The sequence below is a fragment of the Capricornis sumatraensis genome, chromosome 15 (genome assembly GCF_032405125.1).
Source record: "Capricornis sumatraensis isolate serow.1 chromosome 15, serow.2, whole genome shotgun sequence".
Classification (NCBI taxonomy): Eukaryota; Metazoa; Chordata; class Mammalia; order Artiodactyla; family Bovidae; genus Capricornis; species Capricornis sumatraensis.
The window spans coordinates 69,952,998-69,980,498 of NC_091083.1; the positions used below are offsets into that span (position 1 = coordinate 69,952,998).

The window sequence follows — 27,501 nt, forward strand, 5'->3', positions numbered from 1 at the left end:
GTTTCTCCCTAGTAGATCCATCCTTCCTGATCTTCTAGCAAGAGCTGCCAAGTTGCTCTCTGTCTCAAGGGAACCCATTTAAAAACTATGCAGCTATAACACTAGACGTTCAGGAAAATTCCTCTGGTTCCATTGCCCCTAAATACTGATTTTTATTTGAATTCAAGCATTCATCAAACAGTTAATGAAATGCCCACCTGGAGAGGTAGCAATATGGTGCAGTGTTAAAGAATGGGGTTTAGAGTTAAGGGAGATGTGGATTTGGAACACAGCTCTTTCAGTGACTAGTTCTGGATGTTTGGTGAGTTATTCCAACCTTTCTACCCTCTGATTCTCCCTTTTTTCATCTGAAAAATGGGAGGGATTTCCATTTCCAAATTTCCAGGGATTTTGTGGGAATTAGACTCTATAAGTTGTCTGGAACAGCTCTGCAGTTATTAAAACATTGATAAAGTGCTATGTTCACTTAGTGTGTTCAGTGCTAGGCTTATCACAGACATGAACAAGACAGGATTCTTGCCTTCAAGATACTCAATAGGTCGTGATGGAGGCCGACATTAAATAACTCTAATATAATTTAATGTATTGACTGTTAAGAGTAACAGTGAATTTTGCATGTCCACAGCCTATGAGTTTTTTTATGTTTCTGATTATTGATAAGGAACAATCACCAACAAGATAGTCATTTATACATTTATGTATACACATTATCACACATACATATATATGATTCAGTTTTAATACTTTTATCACCTTTATCAAGGCATAAATAATATATAATCAGACACTCATTTTAAGTATATAGTTTTGATTTTGACAAATGTGTATACCTTTATTTTCACCACAAGGAAGATATAAGATACTGTCGATGGAAGAACACGCACAACATGAGAGCTGTGAGTTAAGTTTTATTTGGGGCAAAATGAGGACTGTAGCCTGGGAGATAGCCTCTCAGATAGCTCTGAGAACTGCTCTGAAGAGGAAGTGGGGAAGTCAGTTTATATGTAATTTTGGTGAAGGGAGATACGTGTACCATTTTGGCAGAGTGTTGCTGCTAATCACGAGGAGCAGCTGTCTCCATTAATGATTTTATTGCTTTCCTAGATAGGAGGGGATGCAAGAAATTAGGCTCAGAAAATCTTCTCCTGTCCTCACACCATACACAAAAATAAACTCAGCATGGCTTAAAGACTTTGATAAAGACATGACACCATGAAACTCCTAGGAGAGAATACAGGCAAAGCATTGTGACATAAATCATAGCAGTGTTTGCTTAGGTCAGTCTCCCAGTGCAAAAGAAACAAAAGCAGAAATAAACAAATGGGACCTAATCAACCAAAGGAGCTTTTGCACAGCAAAGGAAATAAAACGAAGGGACAGCCTCCAGAATGGGAGAAAGTATTTGCAAATGATGCGGCAGACAAGGGCTTAACTTCCAAAATATACAGCTCTTACTGCTCAATGTTAAAAAAAAACAAAAACAACCCAGTCAGAAACTGGGCAGAAGACCTATATAGGCACTTTTCCAAAGAAGACATATGGTACAGATAACCAAGATAGTCAACAGGTGCATGAAAAAATCTGCAACATTACTAATCATTGTAGAAATGAAAGTCAAAACTGAAGTGAGGTATCACCTCACACCAGTCAGAATGGCCATTGTCCAAGAGTCTACAAGTAATAAATGCTGAGAAGTGTGGAGAAAGGGAACCCTCCTACCGTGCTAGTATGTGTGTGCTCAGTCGCTTCCGTCGTGTCCAGCTCTCTGTGACCCTGTGAGCCACAGCCTGCCAGCCTCCTCTGTCCGTGGGACTCTTCAGGTAAGAGTACTGCAGTGGGTTGCCATTTCCTCCTCCAGGGGATCTTCCTGACACAGGGATCAAAACCGCATCTCTTATGTCTCCTGCACTGGCAGTCAGGTTCTTTATCACTAATGCCCCCTGGGAAGCACAGTGGGAAGCTAGTGGGAATATAAATTGGCGCAGGCCCAACAAGAGAGAGGTTGCTTAAAAAACTAAACATAGAGTTACCATACGATCCAGCAATCCCACTTTTGGGCATATATCTGGAAAAGACGAAAACTGTAATCTGAAAAGATACACGCAGCACAGTGTTTCTGAGCCACATTACTTAAACCAAGACATGGAAGCCACTTGTGTCCATCAACAGATGAATGGGTAAAGAAGATGTGGTTATATATACATACAATGGAGTATTACTCAGCCATAAAAATATTGAAAGCCATATTCTCTCTCATAAAAGAGAATAAAATATTGTCATCTTCAGCAACATGGCTGAACCTAGAGATTACCATTCTAAGTGAAGTCAGTCAAAGAAAGACAAATACATTAAGTCACTTATGTGTAGAATCTTAAAAAAATGATACAAATGAACTTATTTACAACATAGAAATAGACTCACAGACATAGAAAATGAGCATATGGTTACCAAAGGGGAAAAGTAACCAATATTATTTATCAATAAAAAAATTATGAATCTATTTTACATTCATTTTTTGTAGTAACTCTTTAAAATCCAGTGTGCATTTTACATTTACATCTGAATTCAATGCTAGGTTTTCATTAAAGTACTTGGTTTTTATTTAGATTTCATACAATTTACAGTTGAAAAAGTAGATTCCCAAATTTAAATACACTTATTCCAAACATACTTAAATATTTCCCAATAACTGAATCAAGTATCAATTTTTAAACTTAAATTTTAAGTTTCCTCTACTTAAATCTGAAATTTAGCTGCATTTCAAATACTCCATGGCTGTATGTGGCTAGTGGCTACCATATTAGATACTGCATGTATAGATCATTTTTATCACCCTCTGAAATTTACTTGATCCCTTTTACAGTCAATTCCCATCAATCCAGCTTTGGCCCCAGTCAACGATTGTCTTTCTAGAATTTCATATAAATAGAATCATACAGTGTGTGTTTTGTTTGGCTTATTTAACTCAATAGGTTGTTTTTGAGGTTCATTTACTTTGCATGTATCAGTAGTGTGTTTCTTTTTTATGCTTAGTTCAGTTCAGTTCAGTCGCTCAGTTATGTCTGACTCTTTGCAACCCCATGAACCGCAGCACGCCAGCCCTGTCCATCACCAACTTCCGGAGTCCATCCAAACCCATGTCCATTGAGTCAGTGATGCCATCCAACCATCTCATTTTCTGTCGTCCCTTTCTCCTTCTCCTGCCCTCAGTCTTTCCCAGCATCAATGTCTTTTCAGATGAGTCTGCTCTTCACATTAGCTGGTCAAACTATTGGAGTTTCAGTGTCAAAATCAGTCCTACCAATGAATACCCAGGACTGATCTCCTTTCGGATGGACTGGTTGGATCTCTTTGCAGTCCAAGGGACTCTCAAGAGTCTTCTCCAACACCATAGTTCAAAAGCATCAATTCTTCAGCCCTCAGTTTTCTTTATAGTCCAACTCTCACATCCATACATGACCACAGGAAAAACCATAGCCTTGACTAGACAGACCTTTGTTGACAAAGTAATGTCTCTGCTTTTTAATATGCTGTCTAGGTTGGTCATAATTTTCCTTCCCGGGAGTAAGTGTCTTTTAATTTCATGGCTGTAGTCACCATCTGCAGTAATTTTGGAGCCCAGAAAAATAAAGTCTCTCACTGTTTCCACTGTTTCCCCATCTATTTGCCATGAAGTGATGGGACTGGATGCCATGATCTTAGTTTTCTGAATGTTGAGCTCTAAGCCAACTTTTTCACTCTCCTCTTTCACTTTCATCAAGAGGCTTTTTCCTCTTCACTTTCTGCCATAAGGGTGGTGTCATCTGCATATCTGAGGTTATTGATATTTCTCCCAGCAATCTTGATTCCAGCTTGTGCTTCCTCCAGCCCAGCATTTCTCATGATGTACTCTGCATATAAGTTAAATAAGCAGGGTGATAATATACAACCTTGATGTATTCCTTTTCCTGTTTGGAACCAGTCTGTTGTTCCATGTCCAGTTCTAACTGTTGCCTCCTGACCTGCATATAAGTTTCTGAAGAGGCAGGTCAGGTGGTCTGGTATTCCCATCTCTTTCAGAATTTTCCAGTTTGTTGTGATCCACACAGTCAAAGGCTTTGGCATAGTCAATAAAGGAGAAGTAGATATTTTTCTGGAACTCTCTTCCTTATTCAGTGATCCAGCGGATGTTGGCAATTTGATCTCTGGTTCCTCTGCCTTTTCTAAACCCAGTTTGAACATCTGGAAGTTCATGATTCACGTATTGCTGAAGCCTGACTTGGAGAATTTTGAGCATTGCCTTACTAGCATGTGAGATGAGTGCAATTGTGCGGTAGTTTGAGCATTCTTTGGCATTGCCTTTCTTTGGGGTTGGAATGAAAACTGACCTTTTCCAGTCCTGTAGCCACTACTGAGTTTTCCAAATTTACTGGCATATTGAATGCAGCACTTTCACGGCATCATCTTCCAGGATTTGAAACAGCTCCACTGGAATTCCATCACCTCCACTAGCTTTTTTCTTAGTGATGCTTCCTAAGGCCCACTTGATGTAGCATATGTTTATTTATTCATTTGTTCATAGACATTTGTTTTTTTCTGTTGTTTTGCTATCCTGTATAAAGCTGCTTAAAAGTCTTAAGATAAATATATATTTTCATTTCTCTTGGGTAAAATACCTGGGAAATGAGTGACTATGTCATATGAAAGTGAAAGTGTTAGTCGCTCAGTTGTGTCTGACTCTTTGTGATCCCACGGACTGTAGCCTGCCAGGCTTCTCTGTCCATGGAATTCTCCAGTCAAGAATACTGGAATAGGTTGCCATTTCCTACTCCAGGGGATCTTCCCAACCCAAGAATCAAACCCAGGTCTCCTGCATTGCACAGTTTCTTTACTCTCTGAGCCACCAATGACTAAGTCATATAGTAAATGAAATTTACTATTAGAAACTACCAAGCTGTTTCCAAAATGATCGTATCATTTTATATTCTTACCAGCAAGGCATGAGAATTCCAGTTTTCTATCTTCCCTAATTCTTAGTGTAGTCAGATTTTAGTTTTAACCATTTGAATGAGTGTGTATAGTGGCTTTAATTTGCATATAACTGATGACTAAGGTTGTTAAGGGCTTCCCAGGTGGTGCTAGTGGTAAAGAATCCACCTTCCAACGCAGAAGACCCAAGAGACATGGGTTCAGTCCCTGGACCCTTGGGTTGGAACATGGATTGGGGAGATTCCCTGATGGAGGAAATGGCAACCCACTCCAGTATTCTTGCCTGGAGAATCCCATGGACAGAGGAGCCTGGTGAGCTACAGTCCATGGGGTCGCAAAGAGTCGGACACAACTGCAGCAATTTAGCCCATAGGCACGCACAAGGTCGTTAAACATCTTTTCAGGTTGATGGTTCTCACATCTTTTGTTTAGTCAACCCTTTGTTCAGACTTACTGTCTAAATTTTATTTGGGTTGTGTTACTGAGTTTTAAGTGTTCATTATTCTGGAAAGAAGTTTTTGTCAGAGCCATGTTTTGGAAATATTTTTTTCCTAGTCTGTGGCTTGCCTTTTCATTTTTTAGCAGTGTCTTTTAAAGAGCAAAAGTTTTACTGATAAAGTCTAATTTAAAAAAAATATATATATATATTTTAATTGTACTTTTGGTATGTCATATAAACTATGTTTCCCTAACCAGGGTCTCAAAGTGTTTCTTTCATCTTTTTTTTAGAATTTTCAGTTTTATGGTTTACATTTATAGATCTGTGATCGATTTTAAATTAATTTTCATATTGGTGTTAGGTATGAATTGAGGTTCTTGGTTTTATTTATTATTTTTGCATCACTTCAGTTCAGTCGCTCAGTTGTGTTGGACTCTTTGCAACCCCATGAACCGCAGCACGCCAGGCCTCCCTGTCCATCACCAACTCCCGGAGTCCACCCGAACCCATATATCCAATTCTGGCACCATTTATTGCAAACATTGTGCACTTTCCAGTTAATTGCCTTTACACTTTTGTCAGAAATTAATTATCTCACATGTGTGGGTCTATTTTTTGTGCTTTCTGTTCTTCTTCATTGATCTATGTGTCTGTCTTTTTGGCAACACAACCCTGTTCTGACTGTACCGTTGAGTCTTGAAATTATGTGATGTAATTGTCTTACTTAGTGTCTTTTTAAAGACTTTTAACTATTCTAGTTCTATAGTTTCTTTGTATATAAATTTCTAGAAAAACTGCTGGGGTTCTGACTGGCATTCTGATGATTCTGTAGATCCTTTTGGGGAGGATGCACATCTTTGCAACAGCGAGACTCCCAATCCATGAACATGGTGTATTTCTCCATTTATTTAGGTCTTTGATTCCTTCATCAGTGTTCTGATTTTTAAAGACAACTTGATATTTTGTATTTTCCTAGAAATTTTCAATTTCATAGACTTCCAAGTTTATTGATATAAGTTGTCCGCGTATTTGTGTAATTCTGTTCTGTATCTTCCATTTCATCTTTTTCACTTTCTGCTCATTATGTCTTCTTTATAACGCTTAATGTTATCTACTTACATTTCCCTGCTTTCTTACTCAGTCAACTGTGTTAAAAGTGATTGAGATTGTCTTTGCTTTTGGTTTGGCATTTTGTTTATTTGTATACTTTTTGCCTTCTCACAAATTTGTTTATGTCTTTAATTCCTTTTTTCTTCTTTCTTTCCATTTATTGTGTTGCCCTTTTCTAAATACCTGAGTTGAATGGTTAATGCTTTTAAAAATAATCCTCTTATTTGAAAATAAAAACATTCAGGATTCCCTGGCAGTCCAGTGGTTAGGACTCTGTGTTCTCACTGCCAAGGGCATGGGTTCAGTCCCTGATCAGGGAATTAAGATCCCACAAGCCTTGTGGCACAGACAAAGGGGAAAACAACAACAACCAACAAACAAACTTTAAGGTTAAAATTTTCCTCTTAAAATGGCTTAGCTTCATCACACAGTTTCAAGTGGTTAAGTCTTATTTTCTTATTACCTTAATAGAAAATATAGGCTGAATAGTATCTGCTTTTCTAATTTGAGACTTTATTTGTGGCCTGTAGATGGCTAGTTTTTGTGTGTATTCCATGGACACTTAGAGTTTGTGTTCCTAGAGTATGTCCTGTACATAACTCCTAAATCAATATTTGAAATATATTTTAACTCTTCCATATCCATTTTTTAAAAAACTAATCTGTCAAACTTTGAGAGTAATATTGGTATCTTAATAAAACTGGCTTTTTTTTTCTTTTATTCTTGACTCTTTTGCTCGTTATATTCTACCTTGTTTATTCAGCAAGTAAATGCTAATTCTTTCATTTTAATTTTGAATTGTATATCTTTGTTAGTGTTAAATAGTCCTTTTTATTGCATGTAATGAATTGGTTTTGAATTCTTTTATTATTTTGTATTTATCTATCGTATCCCTTCCTATGGTTTTATTTTAACTTTTTATGTCATTTTATATTATATGTGACTCCTATTAAGAGCATGCTTTTTTTTTTAATTTTTAGTCCGATGTGAGAGTTTGTTTTTAAGCAGATGAATTTAATGTGCTTGTTTCTATTACAATGACTGTTGTGTTTGGCCCTTTGCTTCTCTTTATTTTGTTCTGATGGTTTTCTTGAAGATTTTATTTTGTTTTGCCTTTTAGTTCTTTCATTTTCCTTCAGTGGAAGTTAAGCAATTTATTCCATTTCTTTTCTGTTAATGTAATTTACTTTTTGAAAAATGAATCTTGATTTGTTTGTTTATGAACATTTGAAGTGGTACCAAGTCCCTTCAGGATCTGTCCTCTGCCTAATTCTCCTGTGGCCATCTCCGCTCATTCTCCTTTTCCCACACATGTCCTTTCTGTTTTCTAAACCAAACTATTTTAGATTCCTTAACACATTTCTTTATTTTCTCTGGGTTCCTCACCCTTGATACTTAGGCTAAAGTTCTTTTAAGAAGCCTCCATCCCTATATCACTTCCCCTTGCCCTGTCCTTACACCCACACACCCCCTGTTGATTTTAGAGATTAGGTTCAGGCACCCCTTGCTTACCCCTGTGGGAACACTTACCATCCTGTGTGGCAAGCATCTCTTTGTCCCTGGCTGTACTATAAGACTCTTGAGAGCAGGAACCAGGTTTTCCTCTCTGTATCCCCAGAATCTAGCAATAATACATATTAGGCACTCAGTAAATATTTTCTAAATGAATAAGGAAAGTCTTGAGAAATATTTTTACTTTTTAGAATCATTGGGTCATAGAATTGCTGGCAGATCCTGCAGATAGGCCCGAAGAATGAGGAATGATTTATTAAAAGCCATGTAGCTGAGAATGTAACCTCCCGTCAAGAGATATTTAGTCCTGTTTGCCCATGTGAAATTTTTTAGTGTGCGAGGAATATAAAATAGGGTGGTGGTGAACCTGATCTTCAAGACTCCAGGAAAGCCAGGCATCAGCTGTAGTCCTGGGCTCACTGCCCTGTTTGGCTTGTGCCCATGCTGGGCTTCAGAGCAAAGCCAATGCAAGTGTCTACACTTGAGTTGATCCCCCCTTGAAACACTTGACCCTCTCAACTCTCTTCTTCCATCCTCCTCCTAGATATTTTAGGGTTAGGGTTTAGGTATTTATTTCTTATAACCTTTCTACTCAAGGTTCACAGAAGCCCTTCATGTTGATTTGTAGCTGAGTTTCAGCTTTTGCTCCTGAGCACCGTTTGGAGGTCTGGGACCTCTCAGCCCTTACCTCACAGGCCTTTCGCCTCTTCTTTCCCCTTCCCTCCCAGTGTTAGTTTAGTTGTCAGGTGACTTTTTTTCATTCCTGTGTTAAGAGTGTCTGGATTTCACAGTGCTTGACAGAATCAATAAGGGAAAAAAGGCTATTTTTTTTGTTTTTTTTTTTTCTCTCTCTGCCAAAGAATAGATGAAGACATTTTGAAAAGGGAGAAAAAAGATTGCTGAGGTGATATTTTAAAATGGAACTCATGCTGTGAAAGAAACAGCAGGTAGCCATCCTAGAGTATAAGAACTCAAAAAAAAAAAAAAAAGGGATTTCTCATTTTTGGTCGTTGTTTTTTGATAAGGAAAGAGAAAATATGAGGTATGGGTGGGACCCACAGAGCCTCTTGGGCGGTGGAGAACTCTTCTCCTGAAAGGAAGAGAAAACCAGAGGCCCTGCATTTCAGGTATCTTGCCCTCATTATTTTGGCTTGGTAGTCAAGAGTTAGGGTTGTTGTTGTTGTCTAGTCACTAAGTCGTTTCTGACTCTTCTGTGACGCCCTGGACTGTACCCCACCAGGCTCTTCTGACCATGAGATTTTCCAGGGAAGAATACTAGAGTGGGTTGCCATTTCCCTTTTCCAGGGGAGCTTCCTGAGCCTGGGATCAAACTCTCATCTCCTGCATTGGCAGGCAGATTCTTTATATCTGAGCCACCTGGGAAGAATTAGGGTACAAAGAGGATATTTGGATGATCCTTGGCTGGCAGCCAGAGAGTTAAGATATGAACATGAACCAAGTGGCATTTTGGTAGTCAGGAATAGTTGAGAGAAAAATAAAATTTGGGAGAATTACAGTTTATCTTGCAGTTTTACAAAGTGATGAGATTTATAGGGCCCAATTCACAGAAATAAGACTAAATTATACCTATGGGGCCATGGCCATCTTAGAATTTAGCAGAAAATGAGGGTGGAGCCGTAAAGACGGCCTCATTGCCCCTGGATAGAGACTGGTTTGCCATTTCTTTGTGCTTGGTTACAGAAGTCTATCTTTGGTAAGATGTTTTTGCAGATTTAAGATTTCAATGTACCGGGTTTAATTACAGACTGTGCTCCGAAGCATTTGCTTCTTGCCTCCACAGAGCACTTTTAACAGTATGTCCTTTTATCAGATGGTTCAGTGTTCTCTGAGAAAAAACAAAGCCAGTGGGAGACAGAAGAATTACATTGACAGTTTCCTTGAAAACGTTGACATGAAGCTTATTACTTCTGTTGTAAAACCCTGTTCCAGTTGAGACCACCGTGATCCCAAGGGATGTGTACAATTGCAGCTTGGGGTTGTATAGCAGAAATACAGTGAACCCATGCTGATTATTAACTGTATAGGCCAAAAGGAAAAAAAAGGAAAGAGAAGGGTATATTCCTTCATACGTCCGTTTTAGGAACCATCAGTTTTTTTTTTACTCTTGAGTTTCTTTTTTTTCTTTCAGTTTTACTCACTGTAATTATTTTGAGATTCTGCCACGTGTAACAATTGTTTGTCCCTTTTTCTTTGCTGGATAGTATTCCATTTAAGAATACATCAGTTTGTTTATTCATTTGTTGATGGACATTTAGATTTTCAGTTTTTTGCTTTTAAGAACAAAGCTACTGTTAATATTCATGTATGAAATCTTTGGGTGAACAATATTTTTCATCTCTTTTGGATAGATATCTATGAGTTGAATCCTATCTAGGATCAGTATGATAGTTGATCCTATCACATCTGGATCATATGATAGGTATGCATAGTGTTTTGTATTTTAGTCATTCTAGTGGGTGTATATAGGTGTCTTGTGGTTTTAATTTGAATTTCCCTCATGGCTAATGATATTGAGTGTCTTTTCATGTGCTTATTTGCCATCTACATACCTTCTTTGGTAGTGTATGGTCAGATCTTTTGCCCATTTTGAGCAGGGGTAAGAGTGGTTGTCTCATTATTAACATTTCTTTCTGTGTCATAGATACACTCTTGTCAGATATATGTTTTACAGATATTTTCTTCCAGTCCATAGCTTACCTTTTCATTTTCATAACATAGTCTTTTGAAAAGTTTTTATTGGGGATTAAGGGGGTGGCAGTCGCTGCACCACGCATCTTACAGGATTTTAGTTCCCCAACCAGGAATTGAATCCAGGCCACCACAGTGAAATCCCCAAGTCCTAACCACTGGACTGCCAGGGAATTCCCAGAGAAGTTTTAAATTTTGATAAATAAAATTTTTTCACTTGTTCCAGTGATCTTTTTTCTTTTTCCTTTTTTCTCTTTGAGTAAACTTGGGTAGTTTGTGTCTTTTCGGGAATTCATTTTATCCAAGTGGTAGAATTTTTTTGCATAAAGTTGTTCTTGAATATCCCCTTATTATCCTTTTAACTCCTATATAATCTGCAGGGATATATGCCTTCTGCTATTTCTAATGTTAGTCATTTGTGTCATCTTTTCAAAGAATCAGTTTTTGTTTTCATTGATTTCTACTGGTTTTTTGTTTGTTTTCTGTTTCAGTGATTTCTACTCTGATCTTCATTATTGCTTTTCTTCTGATTGCTTGGGGTTTAATATGCTATTTTTCTGATTCCTCAAGAAGGGAATTTGAGATCGCTGACCTGACATCTTTCTTGAATTTTCTAATATATATTTAATGGTATAAATTTCCCTCTAATTGCTGCTTTAAACCATGTTACACACATTTTAATATGTTGTATTTTCAGTTCAAAACACCTTCTAAATTCTCTTTTGATTTCATCTTTGACCCATGATATATTTAGAAGTGTATTATTTAGTTTTAAAATATTTGGGAATTTCCTTCCTTTTTTTTTTCTTTTGGCCATACCTCTTAGCATGGGGGTGGATCTTAGTTCCCTGAGCAAGGATCAAACCCTCATCCCTTGTGTTGGAAGGGTAGAATCTTTATGTGTGTGTGTGTGTGTGTGTGTGTGTGTGTGATTTTATTTGTTTATTTTGGGCTGTGCTGGGTCTTCATTGCTGTGCAGGGGAACCGTGGAGTCTTAATCTCTGGACTGCCAGAGAAGTCTCCCACATGTCTTTCTTTCTGTTTTTGATTTTTACTATGTTTTTTATGTCTACTATAGTGCTAGAAACAAAAATCTTACCTTTGTTTTCTACATATTTGTTTCATTTTCTGGCACAGGCCGTCAAGAAATGGTTGGTACTAGTATTTTATAAAAAATGAATGGGAATAGAAATGGAAAAAAAAATGAATCTAGCAATATAGAAGACTGCCACTATTCTATTTTAGAGGTGGAATATCTCTTAGCATCTGCCATAGCACTTGTGTTCTTTGGCACTGAACTTTGAGAGCACCTATGAACTTAAGTCATGTTGATCTTATATCTAATTCATAGGAATCTTGGATCCTGGAAAGTGATATATTTGGGGTGCTAAAGGGAAATGAACTTAATCATGTACATTTTAAAGCAAACAAAAATGATCTCATATGGCATTATCCAAGTTTTTTTGCAGAAATAAGTTTATGCTTCACAGTGTCTTTTAAAGAAGACTGTCACTGCCTATCACTCTTTTTCTTGATTCCTCACAGTCTTCTGGTTGAGAAGGGAGTGGACTTTAATTCTTTTACTTGTCTTTTGAATAAGTTTCCTCCAGGGTTTAATCCCTCTTTTCTGCATATTTTGTTCACCCTTTTAGGGTAATCTTCACATCATTGATTCAATTACTAGCCATAGGTTTAATCATTCTTACACATGGGATCACAAAAAGTTGGAAGTGACTGAGCACAGACGTTTCCCTCCATTAAAAAAAAATAATTTTATTTATTTATTAATTTGTGTTTGGTTGCACTTGGTCTTCATTGCTGCACATGGGCTTTCTCTAGTTGCCGAGAGCCAGGACTGCTCTCTGGTTGTGGTGCACAGGCTTTTCACTGTGGTGGCTTCTCTTGTGAAGCACAGGCTCTAGGGGCTCTGGCTTCAGCAGTTGCAGCTTGCAGGGCTCAGTGGTTGTGGCGCATGGGCCCAGTTGCTCTGCAGCGTGTGGAATCCTCCCAGACCAGGGATCGAACCCGTGTCCCGTGCATTGGCAGGCGGTCTGTCATCCACTGTACCACCAAGGGAAGTCCGTTTCCTTCTATTTTTAATCTCATTCCTGGACTGCAGACCAGTAAGTCTAAGCTGGTGTCTCACCAGCACCCAGGATCAATCTGAACTCACCTCTTTTCACCCATAGTCTCTTGTTACTTCGCGTTTTTTACCAGTGTCTCTGCCTTCCATGTATTTCCGCTCTCTCTTCTACTTCTTCCTCTTCCCCTCCCTTGATACAGTCCAACCCACTGTAGCAAGTATGATCTTTCTAATACACAGAATCAACTGGCTTCATTTTTTTCCTGCTGCCCCTCTGGCTCTTAATGTTCTCACAGGACCATGCACCACTTCCCTGAATGTAACACGCTTACTCATGCCTTGTCATATGCTGTTGTTTCCTTCTGCTTGAAATACCCTTATCTTTTTTGCCGATCTGAGAAAGTCATCCAGTGCACCTTGGTTCAGGCATCATCCCCTTTGTGAGGCCTCCCTGACTCATAGTCAGCCCTCCTCCCTGCATTCATATTCTCCCCTGTATACACCTCCACTGTAGTACATGGCTCTTCTTCTCAGTATACCATGGTCTGCACATCTGTCTCCCCCTGTGAACCACGCTCCTCAGAAGCATGAGCTGTGCCTGTCTTCACATCTCAGCTTAATATCTGGCACTTGTTAGGTGCTTCATAAGTATTTGATGAAAGAACGAACATGCTCAGAATGCATGTTTATTACGAAAGTGTTTCTGTCTAATGAAGCGAAGTAGATTAAAGCAACAGTGGAAGCTTCCCTCTCCTCCCCTTTCTGCCTCCTCAGAAGGTTCACCTTGGTAGAAGAGTAGAGGACTCAGTCCTTTCCCACCAGCACCCATTTTATAGCGGCCAGCATCCACATTGGTCCTGGCATGATGGACAACCTGATGAACCCAGCCAAGACTAAGATAAACTGCTTGTCCTCAAGTAGAATAAATATTTCAAATAAAGCCAACCCAAGAAAGTCAGGCCAAACAGCTATTGATTGCTAAAAGCCTGAACTTGAGCCCAATGAATATTCCAAAGTTCACCTCCATGCAGCTTGCCTAAATGGTGATCAATATGCAATTACTGCCCCCTTTAAAGGCGTCTTACACTGCCTACCTGGAAAGGGGTTTTACTTTTAAAATCTTTTGTTTGTTGAATTTGCTTAGGCAGGGAAAAAAGAGAGAGAGACTTGGCTAAACCAGCATCCTTTACCTTTAGCGTTTCTGTTAAATGTGAAATGGCCTGAATGTATGCGAAATGGTAACTGGAAGGTGTCCTGTTACATGATGGTCATTCATTTCAAGAGGACTTTTTCTGAGTGGCTAAACAGTAAAGATATTGTATTTCAGTTTCCTAATTTCTCCTCACGTGGTTACATGCCCTAGTCATAACCTTTGTAAATTTAAGTTTGTAGAGTGGGATGCTGAAGTCCAGCTGTAGTGAAAACAAATATATTATTTGTCTAGTTTCCTTTCAGAATTTCATTTTGATGCAGAAAAACCCCTCCCTGCTGAGTTTAGAAATGTATTTACCCTCCTCCTGATATTTAAGATTTCATGTCTCACAAATATGCCTTTTTGCTACCCTGCCATAATCAGAGCTCTGTTGTTTTCACTTGCTCTCTTGTCATATTCTCTTAAAGGTGCCTCCTGACCCGCAAGCTCTGTCCCTCCAGGCCCTTCATCACACTACTGCCAGATTAAGCTTTCAAAAATCTATTTATGTAGTGCCCTCCTTTTCTTAAACATTTCGTGACTTCCTCAGCGTCAGTGGCATGGAGCCCAGGTTCCTTGGGCAGCACAGCCAGGGCCTGTCGTGACCTGCTCCTGCCCACTTCGCCTCAATCGTCTCACCCACCCACCCCTGCCCCCGCACCCCCCCATCATTCAGAGCTACTTCCAGTCCCTCCAAGTGACACGCTCTTACAGACCTTCTGTACCTTTGCGTATCCTGCTTACCGCCGCCAATATCATGGCTTTCTCTTCTCTGCCTGGCAGATGATCATACTTCAGACTCAGTTCAGATGTCACAGTTGGAAACCCACATGCAAATCGATGCAGTTGGATCCTTAACTAATACCACATACACAGATTAATTCAAAAATAAAGATCTAAATGTAAGAACTAAAAGTAGTACACTCTTAGAAGAAAACATAGGTTTAAATCTTCATGACGTTGAATTTGGCAATGATGACACTGTTCTATAATTGCCTAAGGTGATGGTGGCATATTTCTGAATATTCTAGGATCCATTGAATTATACATTTTAAATGGGTGAATTGTATGGTGTGTCAACTATATCTTGATAAAGCTGTTAAAGAGAAAGAAAAAGGAAGAATAGCTGATCCATAATCCACACCTTGAAATAACCTGTTAGTATTTTGATCTGTTTCTTTCCAGTGTCTTCTAATGCATATTTTTTACATATTTTTACATGAGGTAATGCTTCATATGGAATTTTGAATATTATTTTTCATGCTTACCATTATGATCATAAGAACTTGTTCATTCTAACACCTACTCTCCTGATTGTTAATAAGTATGTAATATTCCATGTAGATATACTATAATGTAATAATGTTTTGACTGGTGGACCTTTAAATTATTTTTGCTTTTATTTTTCTTTTTTCCATTGTAATGAATTTTGCAGTAAATATACTTTTTTTTTTTTTTTTAAGACCAGACCATGCTCATGAAATGCCTTATGTAAAACCTCTTTTGTTCCCAGAGAAAAGAAGATCTCCAGGAGCAGTGCCCTGAAAGTGCTGGACCATGCCATGATTGGACCCGAGGGCACAGACAACTGCCACAAGTTTGTTGACATTCTCGGCTTACGGACCATCTTTCCCCTTTTTATGAAGTCTCCTAGGAAGATCAAGAAAGTGGGAACCACTGAGAAGGAGCATGAAGGTAGGGTTCGCTGGAGAAGTCAGCCTCATTGAAAGGTGTTAGGAGAAATGAGGGAGATGAGAGCTGCTTTGCAAAGTGCTGTGCAGCTGAGGAGTCGACTCTTAGGTGGAAGTGTGCTACCTTTTTCTTTTTTATCTGCTTATTTTCTGTGCATGGAAAAGCAACCCGGTGACCCCTGGTCACGGATGGCCTTTGCCACACTGCTTCTGGTGGTTCCATTCCCTGCTGGCCTGTTAATAAGCCTGTGTGTGAAGGTTTTGTTTTCTTCACGGTAATTTGTAGCGAGGTGTCTCTCTGATGGAGGACCCTTTTGAAAAGAGTAATGGGGTAGCAGCACATGTCACCTCCGGAGTAGCACTTTCGTGTACTTCTGTATTAAAGTATGATTCAGCCAACATCAGGAATTGCCGAAATAAACTATTTACAGCCCGGGTGCCCCTTTTTATGTTTCTGCTCCCTGGTGGTGCGCACTCCCAGCAAAATGCCATGAATCGCGGTGCTGTAAGCTGAGTGGTTGCTGCTAGACCAGTCCCGCCCTGCTCTAGTCTAGTGGCCTGCTGCTTCCCCCTCCCAGTAAATGACGGCAGTGCAATCTGGAAGGCCCCGGATTTATGAGCATTGACGGTTCTGCTGGAGGCTAACAAACACTTGCAGAGGGAATTTACATGGTTGGGTGGTTATTTTAAAGTATGGAGAAAGGGCTACAGGGGGGCTGAGGTGGTGGTGTGTGTAAAAGAGGAGGACCTGGGCTGGCTGACTGGCTGATTTGGTCGTCTTATCAGAAGTTAACATCTGTCCCATGATTTGATTTTTTTTTTTTATCAGTGATTAGTAGAACAGGATAGATATCTGCAGAATCTTTTTTATTCCTTATCCTCCTAGATAAAAGTCTTTTTTCATCTTGACTTGACTTAGTCTCTACCAACTTGAAATGGCTAAAAGGAAGGTGGTGTGGCATGTCTTCAGTGGTTACCACCAGGGATACCTTCTCTGATGGAATCCCCTCTCCAGACATAGCAAAAAGTCTGGCAGGGAAGAACTCTGGACTGGAGGTCTAATAACACATAGAAAGTTCAGGTCACCTCAAACCAGGTACTGACTGAAACCCCAGCTGTTGAAACCCCAGCTGTGAACATGTTAACCCCATTGCTGGTCTTTTTTCTTTCCTCAATGGAAATTTATGCATGGGAGAGAGAATGAATGGTCTTGAAGATCTTGGAGATAAAATTTAGGAGACTGTCGCCATTCATTGAAATCCTGCCACATTCCTAGCACAGCTGCATTATGTGCTACCTTATTTGGGCCTTACGAGTGTGTGCTCAGTCACCTCATTAGTGTCTGGCTCTTTGTGACCCTACGGACTATAGCCTAGCAGGCTTCTCTGTCCATGGGATTCTCCAGGCAAGAAATGCTGGAGTGAGTTGTCATCCCCTCCTCCAGGGAATCTTCCCGACCCAGTGATCAAACCCATGTCTGTTACATCTCCTGCATTGGCAGGTGGGTTCTTCACCACTAGTTGCACCTGGAAAGCCCCATTTGGACCTCACAACCCATGAAATAGATGGTACTATCCTTGTTCTTTAGATGAGGAGATCAACTGAGGAAGAAACCAAGCTGTGGTTCTACAGCTAAGTAGCTGTGTGACTTTAGACACTACTTAACTTCTCTGGACTGCATTTTCCTTCCTGCTCTGTTAGATGCGGAAACTAGAGTAGTGAATAAAAGCTCTGATATCGGTACCGTAAGGTCTCTGAGAAGACAAGTGACAGATTCAGTAAGCAGCTGTTTTCCTTCTGAAAAATGTGCCCGGTGGCGTGCTGGTAACAGTACATTTGCTTTAGAGTACCCGTATTAGGAATTTGATAACATTGTATTAGTGAGGGCAATGGCTTGGGAAGACAGCTCCTGGAAGGCATGTTTGGACTATAATGGGCTGGGGAGGATGAGCTCTGCATCCTGAATACACCGGCACCCAAAGATCAGTGAACCCCGAGGAGGAAATACAGCCCCGGCCCTTCTCCCACCCCGCCTAGCTGCCTCTGCTCCTGGCTGTGAGCAGTAGGGTGCGAATGCAGGCAGGGCGAAGCACGGGCGCCTTGTGCAAGATTTCTTTGTCCTGTCTTCTGGGTCACTCTGCACATGCTCAGTCTTCTGAAGCAAGTGGACCAGGTGTGTGTGGTAAGCTGGAGCACAGCAGCCTCCAGCATCAGGAGTGTTTGCGAACATATCCAGCCCCAGGTTTCAACCATGCTCTTACCTCCATCTTAACAATTTTCTCTGACCTGTGCACCTGACTGCCTTTCTATCATCCTTCAAGTCCTCAGTTTTAATGTCACTTGCTCAGGGAAACATAACATGAGCCCCAGGGCTAGAATAGAACCTCTTCTGAAGTGAACTCTTGGACCCTGGACTTTGACTTCATAGCCCTGAAGACTGTGGAACTAATAACGTTGTCAACTCTGGATCCCAGGGCCTAGCCCTGTGCTTGACATGTGGTAGATGCACAGTGTATGTTCCTGGACTGCGTGAGTGGATAATTGCGTCCCTAAAAGACTGCTCATTAAAGACAAACAGGGATTTAGGGCTCTCCAGAACCTTGCAAGGTTGAGTCAGTACAGTTGATGGTTGTTGATCATGCCCCTGGGGCGAGTGGTTTTTCTTCCAGCTTGTTTGGAAGCAAAACCAAGAGGGCTCCTAGCCTTAAGTTTTTCTTTGTCTCATGTGCTTAGATGGAGAAGGAAATGGCAACCCACTCCAGTACTCTTGCCTGGAAAATCCCACGGATGGAGGAGCCTGATGGGCTACAGTCCATGGGGTCGCAAAGAGTCAGACACGACTGAGTGACTTCACTTTCACTTTTCACCTTCATGCATTGGAGAAGGAAATGGCAGCCCACTCCAGTATTCTTGCCTGGAGAATCCCAGGGACAGAGGAGCCTGGTGGGCTGCCGTCTATGGGGTCGCAGAGAGTCGTACACGACTGAAGCAGCTTAGCAGCAGGAGCAGCAGTATGTGCTTAGAAATTATGGCAGAACTGCTCTCCTCTCCTTTAGAGCTGTGCCTTTCAGAGCCCTGTCATGGATAGAACTTCCTTAGAGGCGAGGCCACCCTATGACAAACTCCTTTTGGAAATCTAGCAACTCCTAATAAAGCACTGTGGGCTGGGAGTTAGCTTGCCTGTCCAGAACCTCTGAATGGCTGCCCTGTAAGCTTCCCTTTCTTGTCAAATTCAAGATTAAGTTCATCCTGGTCCAGTCTCAGCTCCTGTCACTTCTCGAAACTTTCCCAAACTCATATGATAGCAATATAGCCTGGTGTGGTACAGAAGGATCCACTGTTTATCCACGGGGTTAATTTTTAAACTCTCTGAGCCTTGTTGTTAAGTCATGTTTGACTCTTTGCAGCCCTATGGACTGCAGCACTCCAGGTTTCCCTGTCCTTCACTACTTCCCTGAGTTTGCTCAAATTCAAGTCCACTGAGTCAGTGATGCTATCTAATCATCTCATCCTCTGCTGCCCTCTTCTCCTTTTGCCTTCAGTCTTTCCCAGCATCAGGGTCTTTTCCAGTGAATTCTTGCCCCTTATGTAAAATGCTAGGTCTACCACCGAGGGTGGTTGTGAGGGTCAGGTGAAGTAACAAATACAAGCTTAGCGTAGACTCTAGAATACGGTAGGCACTTCAGGAAGTATAAGATCTCCACTAAATCTGTCTCCAGTTCTGCCCAACCAGGCCTTAGTCACACGTACTCATTCTTCTAGGAGGTCACTGGGAAGCCAGGCAGAGACTTGCCCACACCCCAGGTTGGGAGAGTGTGGGTTTTATTGGCCTGCAGTCTAATTGCCATGTGATAGCTTCTGGAGAATAGGCAGACTCATTCTTGATGGGACTGTCAGGAGTCCTGATATGCTAAATAGAGGACTGGCATAAAAACAACCATGTTTTATGTTCCCCAAGCCAACAGAAGGGCTTGAGAGAGGACAGTCTCTAGATTAAGCTGACTCTAGAGAGAGAAGGGAAGAAGCAGACACCACCTGTATAACCTAGAATTGCTGGGAATGTAGTTCTTCTTTTGTGAGTTGGGATGAAGAGGGAAAAGAATTATTGTAATTGAAATACATTCAGGTTCACATAATAAAACCTTCTGAAATAGATCAGGGGAGGCACTTAGCTTGGGGGATGGGTTGGGAAGAAAAAATTTGCCCTTGGGTACAATCGCATGATTGGCTGCCGCCTTGGTTTTATAGAGAATAGCACAGTATGTATTGTCTCCTTGGAATTAACTGCTTCAGAATAGGAGAGAAGAAGAACAGAGCTGGGATCCAGAAATGGCATTTGACCTTTACTTCTTGTCTCTTTTAAAAATTCTTATTAAAATAGGTCCAATTTTCCATGTATTGCTTCATTAGGTAGGTGAGTTATTGAGTTTATAGCAGTTCTAGTTAATTGCGCTGTTTTAACATGGTTCCCCTGGAGGCTATTAGAGGCTTTAAGCGGGTGAGCTACCAAGCAGTGTGTAGGTGTGCAGTGTGCATGGTAGGCATATGTGCACATTTTAGCTCATCCACAATGACAGCAGTTGAGAACAGGTCACTGCTTTAAAGAATACTTTTCTGTCATCTGCAGAGAATTGTAAGTGATAGGAGGTATGCAGTTGCCTGGTACTTACAGGCTCCTGACAGTGAGGACCTGCAGACCAGAGCTCCCACCACCTACCAGGGTTAGAAGAGGGAAATAGCAAAAGCTTTCCTGCAGTCAGAGAAGAAGGGAGTTTAGCCAACACAGGCAAAAAAAAATTGTATCGTGTCCATGGTGGGCTGTGGTAATGACATGGCATTGTTTAGGGCCGACTTTTAATTTTATAGGGCCTCATACTATGTCCAAAATTTAACAGCCCTATTATGTGACCAGATAATAGGGTTTCCCAGGGTTCCATCTCCAGATCCTTTGCTTCAGCCTGTCCCTCAAGCATTCATTTTCACATGGATTGGCAGTGTTGTCCAATTCTTTTTCTTTTTTTTTTAGTTCCTCACACTCTCCTTGATCTCATCTACTACCTGCAGCTTTAATCTCTGTTTGCCACTGATTTCCAAGTCTTCAGCCTTGTCTCTTTCCCAGGCTGTAATCAACACAGCTAGTTAACCAGAAGACAGCTGCCCCAGGTACTCAAAGTCAGCTCATTCAAAACCCTTCTCATTCCTTCCAAGTCTCTTCTGCTCTTCCTATACTGGTAAATGGCACCACTTCTACCCATGGCAACCTACTCCACACCCAAGGCAGAAATCCACACACCATGCTTAATTCTTAATATTCCCCACATGTACACAACAAGACTTGGATTGGTGTCTTGGTCCTGTCATTTTACTAGCTTTATGACTTTGGGAATGTTCCTTGACCTCCCTGAGCCTATATTTCCTCAACTGTAAAGTTGGGATAATACTGAAATCTATCTTTTTATAAGGTTGCTATGCGAGGATTAAATGAAATAATACTGATCAACAGCTTAATACTGTGCCTGCTTCACTAGTACTAGTGGCTGGGATGCGGGTAGGATTCCTATTTGTGTTCCTCTTCTTTCTACACTGTTGGTAGTTTTTTTTTTTTTTTTTTGCTTTGTTTATTTTGACTCCGCCAGGTCTTAATTGCGGCACACGACATCTTTAGTTGCGGCATGTGAGATCTAGTTCCCTGACCAGGGATCAAACCCAGGCCTTCTGCATTGGGAGCTTGGAGTCTTAGCCACTGGACCAACAGAGAACTCCCTCTCTTGGTAGTTTTAATTAAAAGTACCCTCCAGATGAAATCCTTTCCCCCCTGAGTCTGCCATTTAAGGAGTAGATGGAAACATCCCAGTCTTGATGAGACAAGACCTCCCCCACAGAGGGTATGACTGGGGAGCCCCAAACCCCCACTGCTTCATATCATGTAAACAGAGAATTCAAAGATCCCCCCACACATACTTTTTTCTGTGTTCCTCAAGCTTGAAAATCCCAGAGTTGATTATAGTGATCAGAACAATGAGCAAGTGAAGAGTAAATGGTATTTAATTTTAAGAGTACCAGTAAGCCATCTACTAACAGGCACTTTTATGTTAAACAAGGATGGAAATGTCTGGCTGCTGCTTTTTGTTGCCATCCGAAAACCTTCTAACTGAATAGTTCCTGGATCCATTTCTTTTCTCTCCCTCCAGCTACTTGTCTCATTGCTGACCTCAGATGACAAAACATAAGGATGCTGAAATAAGCAATGTGTTTGGACTTAAGGGTTTCCTCTTAAGGCTTCCTCATCAGGCTTCAGGGAATGATTCTGAGTGTTGCACAGCTGGTTTGCTAACTGGTTCCAGTCATATGAAGGACTAACAACCCACCGGCCTTTCTCAAGTAGAGCACAGCGCAGTAGCTTGCCACTGAGGAAGACAGTAAAGCAGTATATATTTAGCATCCTGGAAACTGCTCCTTCCCTTTTGTGGGAAGAAGGTCATGGCCAGCTCTCATTTTATTGGCCATCTGATCTTCCCGACCCAGGGATTGAACCCAGGTCTCCTGCATTGGCGGGTGGATTCTTTACCTCTGAGCCAGCTAGGAAGCCCCTGTACTGATATACCAAGGGTGTTATAGGTGTATATACTTTATGAATTAGGCATTTCTATCATCTTTTTATAGATGAGTCTCAGAGAGTTTGTTAATTACCAATTACCTTTCAACAAGCGAGTGGCAAAGCAGAATTTTAGCCTAGTCCGCTTCTAAAGCTTCTTCTAACACCAATGGCTCCAGTGGTCTTCTGGTTGGTACCCAGAGGCAACAGAGCGTAGGGAAAAGGAGGATTGTCTTTGTGAGACAACCTGGCTTCAAGTCCCAGCTCTGCCCCCAAGCTAGCTGGTAGCTTTAGGGAAGTTATTCTTTCTAGACCTTCCATTCCTCTTCAGTCAACAAGCCAGATAAAAACCTCCCTCAAACTGTTGTGGGAAGAATAATGATCATGAGCATCCTATATAGTCTCTAGCAAGTAGACATTTGCCAAACGTTCAAATAGTTACTGTGTCTCCACTTCCTTTCAAAAATAGTCATCCTTACCTCTCTGATTTCACATTTACATTTACATGTCGCGTGAAGTCTCCTTGACTTTTGTGGGCTTGAAGCCCAGTTGTGGACCAGGACTCCATATGTGGGGAGGCTGGGTTATAACAAGAGCTACCAAGAGATGAGACAGCCAGTTTATCGTGATGGCCTGCCAGTCAGGACCCTTAGGTATAATCCTGGGTGTGCTGGTCCTGTCAAAATTCATCACATCTTGAATGAAGTACCAGACCTTTCTATTTCCATCTGATGCTCTGTGGATAAGAGCCCTAACGGTAGATGAGTGAGGCTTCATTCATTCTTTTATCAAACAAACCACTAGCTCTTCTTTGTGCCAGGCTTGGTGCTGTAGATGGACGGTGAATAAGCTCACAGTCCAGTTAGGGAGACATGGAAACCTGTGTTTATAGTACAAGGGAAAATGATAGAAGAGAGCACAGATCAGGGGCTCCTAGGTGGTGGAAGAACAGATGGAGGTTAGAAACAGCTCCACCTTAGCAGTGTGGCTCTTGAGCCAAACCTTAGATCTGAGTTAGCCAGGTGAAGTGAAGTCGCTCAGTCGTTTCCGACTCTTTGTGACCCCATGGACTGTAGCCTACCAGGCTCCTCTGTCCATGGGATTTTCCAGGCAATAGTACTGGAGTGGATTGCCATTTCCTTCTCCAGGGGATCTTCCTGACCCAGGGATCGAACCCGGGTCTCCCTCATTGTGGACAGGCACTTTACCATCTGAGCCACCAGGGAAGTCCATTAGCCAGGTGAAGGAATGTTAAATGAAAAAAAAAAAAAAGCACCATGTATAAAATAAAAGATGGGAGGTACAGGCTATAGTGAGCCTTTAACCTCACTGCCTCTCAGAATCATATGGAAACTTGTTTAAAATGTAACCATCTGGGACATGTTTCAGAGTTTCTGATTCTACCAGTCTGCATTATATTGGTGGATCTGTACTTTGTTAAGCTTGCCACGAGTACCCTCTGAGACCAGTCTGGCACCAGCCCTTGGTAAGAAGAGCATGGAGCAGAAGATTAGACTAGTTAAGCAGAAGCCAGACCTTGGAGGACTCTGCAGAGCTGTTGTGAGGACTGACTGAGTTAATACATGTGCAGTGCTTAAGATAGTACTTGGCACATGGTAAGCATTCATTAATGTTGATAGTTATTGCTGTTCTTATATTATGATTAAAAAAAAGCCTCCTCCAAATTTTTATATGTCATAGGTATAGTACTAATTTTAATTATTTTGACTATTTCAGCTAATTTAGCATAAACTCAATTTTGATATTGAGGGCCTGGGTGGAAAGAATGAAGGAGAAACATTTATCACTGTTTTTCTTCTGCGTTTTCATTTTGCCAGGGAGAAACTTAGTTCTTCAGTGGCAGCATTAGCTGAATTCTTATTTTGGATATAGAATTTTCCACTGGCACATTTATTATTTTGTCAATATGACTCTGTTAGTTTTCATTTATTATCTTGTTTAAATTTTATAGAAATAGTTTAGTATGCAGCATATCTCCTTTATAGAAGTAAAACCAATACCAGGACTGTGGAAACAGCAGTCAAGAAATAGCCAAACCTTTATAGGTTATTTCTTTAGTGTTGGGTGGTGCCAAAATGAGGAATATCTTAGGAGCTAGACAGTAATTAAGTGGTTTGTTAAACCTGGCTTATAATAACCTGGTTTATTAAAATTCAACACTTAATCTTTTCTGTGTTGTTGTTCAGTTGCTAAGTCGTGTATGACTGTCTGCAACCCCATGGACTGTGGCACACCAGTCTGCTCTGTCCTCCACTTTCTCCCGGAGATTGCTCAAATTCATATCCATTGGAAGAAAAGATATGACAAACCTAGATAGCGTATTAAAAAGCAGAGACATCACTTTGCCACCAAAGGTCTATATAGTCATAGCTATAATTTTTCCAGCAGTCATGTACAGATTTGAGATTTGGACCATAAAGAAGGCTGAGCAACAAAGAATTGATGCTTTCGAGCTGTGGTGCTGGAGAAGACTCTTGAGAGTCCCTTGGACAGCAAGGAGATCAAATCAGTCAATCCTAAAGGAAATCAACCCTGAATATTCAGTGGAAGGACTGATGCTGAAGTTAAAGTTCCAATACTTTGGCCACCTAATGCAAAGAGCTGACTCACTGGGAAAGACCCTGATGCTGAGAAAGATTGAGGGTAGGAGGAGAAGCGGGCAACAGAGGATGAGATGGCTGGGTGGCATCACTGACTCCATGAACATGAGTTTGGGCAAACTCCGGGACGTAGTGAAGGACAAGGAAGCCTGGAGTGCTGCAGTCCATGGGATCACAAAACATCAGACACGACTGAGTGACTGAACAACAACATGTCCATTGAACGGTGAAGCTATCTAACCATCTCATCCTCTGCTGCCCTCTTCTTTTGCCTTCAGTCTTTCCCAGTGTCAGGATCTCTTCCAGTGAGTCGGCTCTTCGCATCTTTACCATGATATGCTTCTTAATGTTACTATTTGGGGGCTTTTTTTGTTGAGTACTCTGATAGGCAGAAGCCTATCGGGTAAAAACAATTCATTATATCATTTCACCTAATCCTCACAAGAGCCCTGTGAGCCATATATTACTACCTATATTTTACAAGTGAGAACACTGAGGCATAAATAAGTTGTCATTTTCCAAAGACATAGCTAGTACATGGCCTTACTAGGATTTTAAGCTAAGCTTTTCCCATGGTTTCTGAAAATTGAATCCTATGCAGTGCTCTTCTAATTCTTCTTTTAATCATAAATCAGAACTTGCCCAGTATTTAGTGGGCCTGATTTAAACTGCTGTGTGGTATCTTTGCCTGTTTGATTTCTTTTCAGTCATCAGTAGTCCCGCATAAACTCTCTCAATTCCAGACATTTCACCCTGTCACACTTTGTTCACGTCTGCTCGGCTTCCAGTTTTCGGGGGCATCTGTCCCCTGATAGTCTCTTCTCTTCGGGCCTCTCAGGCCTGAAGCTCAGCACTGCTTCAGCCTTCAGTTTCTGTTCCTACACATTGCAGTCTGCTTCGTTTGCCGTTGTCTGCCCTTGAACCCTTCACTCAGCACTCTGGCTTGTTCTCTCCCTCTGTTGCCTCCCTGGAGAAAGAGACGTGAATCTGTAGTTTTCACCCCTCACCGATGGTGAGTAAGGCTTGAAGAGCTTTAACAGAATACACATGCCTGGGCCCCACCCCCAGGAATTCTAAGGATCAAAACTCCAAACCTCTGTAATTTTTAGAAGCTCCAGAGCCTGTTGTTCAGTTAGTGCTGAGACTCACTGGCTAAAATGCTCAGAGCATAAGCCTTGGTGAGCAGACCTTTGACTTTCTTCTCTGGGCCAAGAGAAGATTCTTGACATGGTGGATCTTAGGGGAAGGCTTGTTAGATATATCTTTATTACTTTTTCTAAGTATGAATAATTAACCTAGTGTAGAAAAGTCAAGCATTGTGGAAAAGAAAGGAGGGAAAGTAAAAATCTACTCCCAATCTCACCACCCAGAGTTAATCACTAGACATATCATGGACACTCTCCATTCAAACATCTGCTTTAGGGATGGGGCTCAAATATATGTGAATATAATTTTGTATAATTGGAGGCATGCTATATATGCTATTTTGTAACCTGTTTTTACTCAGTGTGTCTTGGGCATACTTGACAGGGGTGAGTCTTTAATACAGTTAGGAAACTGGACTGTATATGTTTAGAAGGCAGGATGGATTTCAGGTGAAATGATTAGGCTGTAGAGGTGATCACATTTTGGAAAGAGTAAGCTGGGCTTGGATGGCGAGGCTGTCTCTTCCAGGTGGTGAATGTGCTGGGACTTCAGTACAGCAAGGAAAGGAGGTGCAGACTGAAGGCTAATGCATCTCCGTTCACTTGGTTCTAAGAGAAGTGAAGATGCCTTTCAAATGTTTTTTTAAATGTGTGAGTATTTTAAGGTGTTATACATGTTGGCATCTAACAGCGGATATAGTGTAGAAGGAGATAAACTGAAAATAGACCCGTATACATTTCACTGCTCATAAAGAATACACGTGTGAAATGCTTGCTCGTGTCCACCTTCCTGGGTTCTTGTGATATTGGATGTGATTTTTATACACAGCAGCTTGCAGGTTGCTGGGGAAATGGCTCTGTGTATTTAATCATGTTGCAGCCTTACTTGTTTGTTTTCTTTATGGTAAGAAAATGTCTTTGGCTTGCTTTTATAGTCAGATTGCTTTTGCTTGTGGGTGTCCAGATGCTGATGAACTGTAATTAGCATAAGAAGGAGGTTGAAAAGATGTTGAATATTCTTTTCTGGTAGCCAAACAAAGGATCTCCAAACACAAATTATTCTCAGGTATCAGGTTAAAGAGAAGCAGATCTTTTCTCTTTAAGATGCGGGTTTATTAAAGGATCTCTGTGTTGAGCTGGGGAGGTCAGCCTGGGGTTGGGGTTGGACAACCTTGCAGTGAACCGTCATGGGGTAATTTTCTGAGGCTAAGCACCTCTGTTTGCGTAGCCTATTACAAAGGAGCCCTGGGCTGGGTTCACAAAGTCTGGATTTGTGTTTGTACCACAGTTCTGTGACTTTGGCAAGTCATTTGCTCTCTGAACCTCAGTGTCCCCACCTTTAAAGAGGGAGATTATACTATTTCACAGTGTGTGAGAACTGGATAAGATAAGGCGTGGGGAAGTGCTTTGTATACTGTAAGGTTTTGCCCCGGTAC

At 41.1% G+C, this 27,501-nt stretch overlaps 1 protein-coding gene across 1 annotated transcript in view; it reads left to right on the forward strand.

Annotated features, from left to right (window-relative positions):
- CTNNBL1 (catenin beta like 1) overlaps window positions 1-27,501 on the forward strand; it is a 161,081-nt gene that overhangs the window by 81,829 nt on the left and 51,751 nt on the right. Inside the window, exon 11 of the mRNA XM_068987209.1 lies at window positions 15,527-15,708. Coding sequence (XP_068843310.1) covers window positions 15,527-15,708 — 182 coding nt within the window. The remainder of the gene's footprint in view (window positions 1-15,526; window positions 15,709-27,501) is intronic.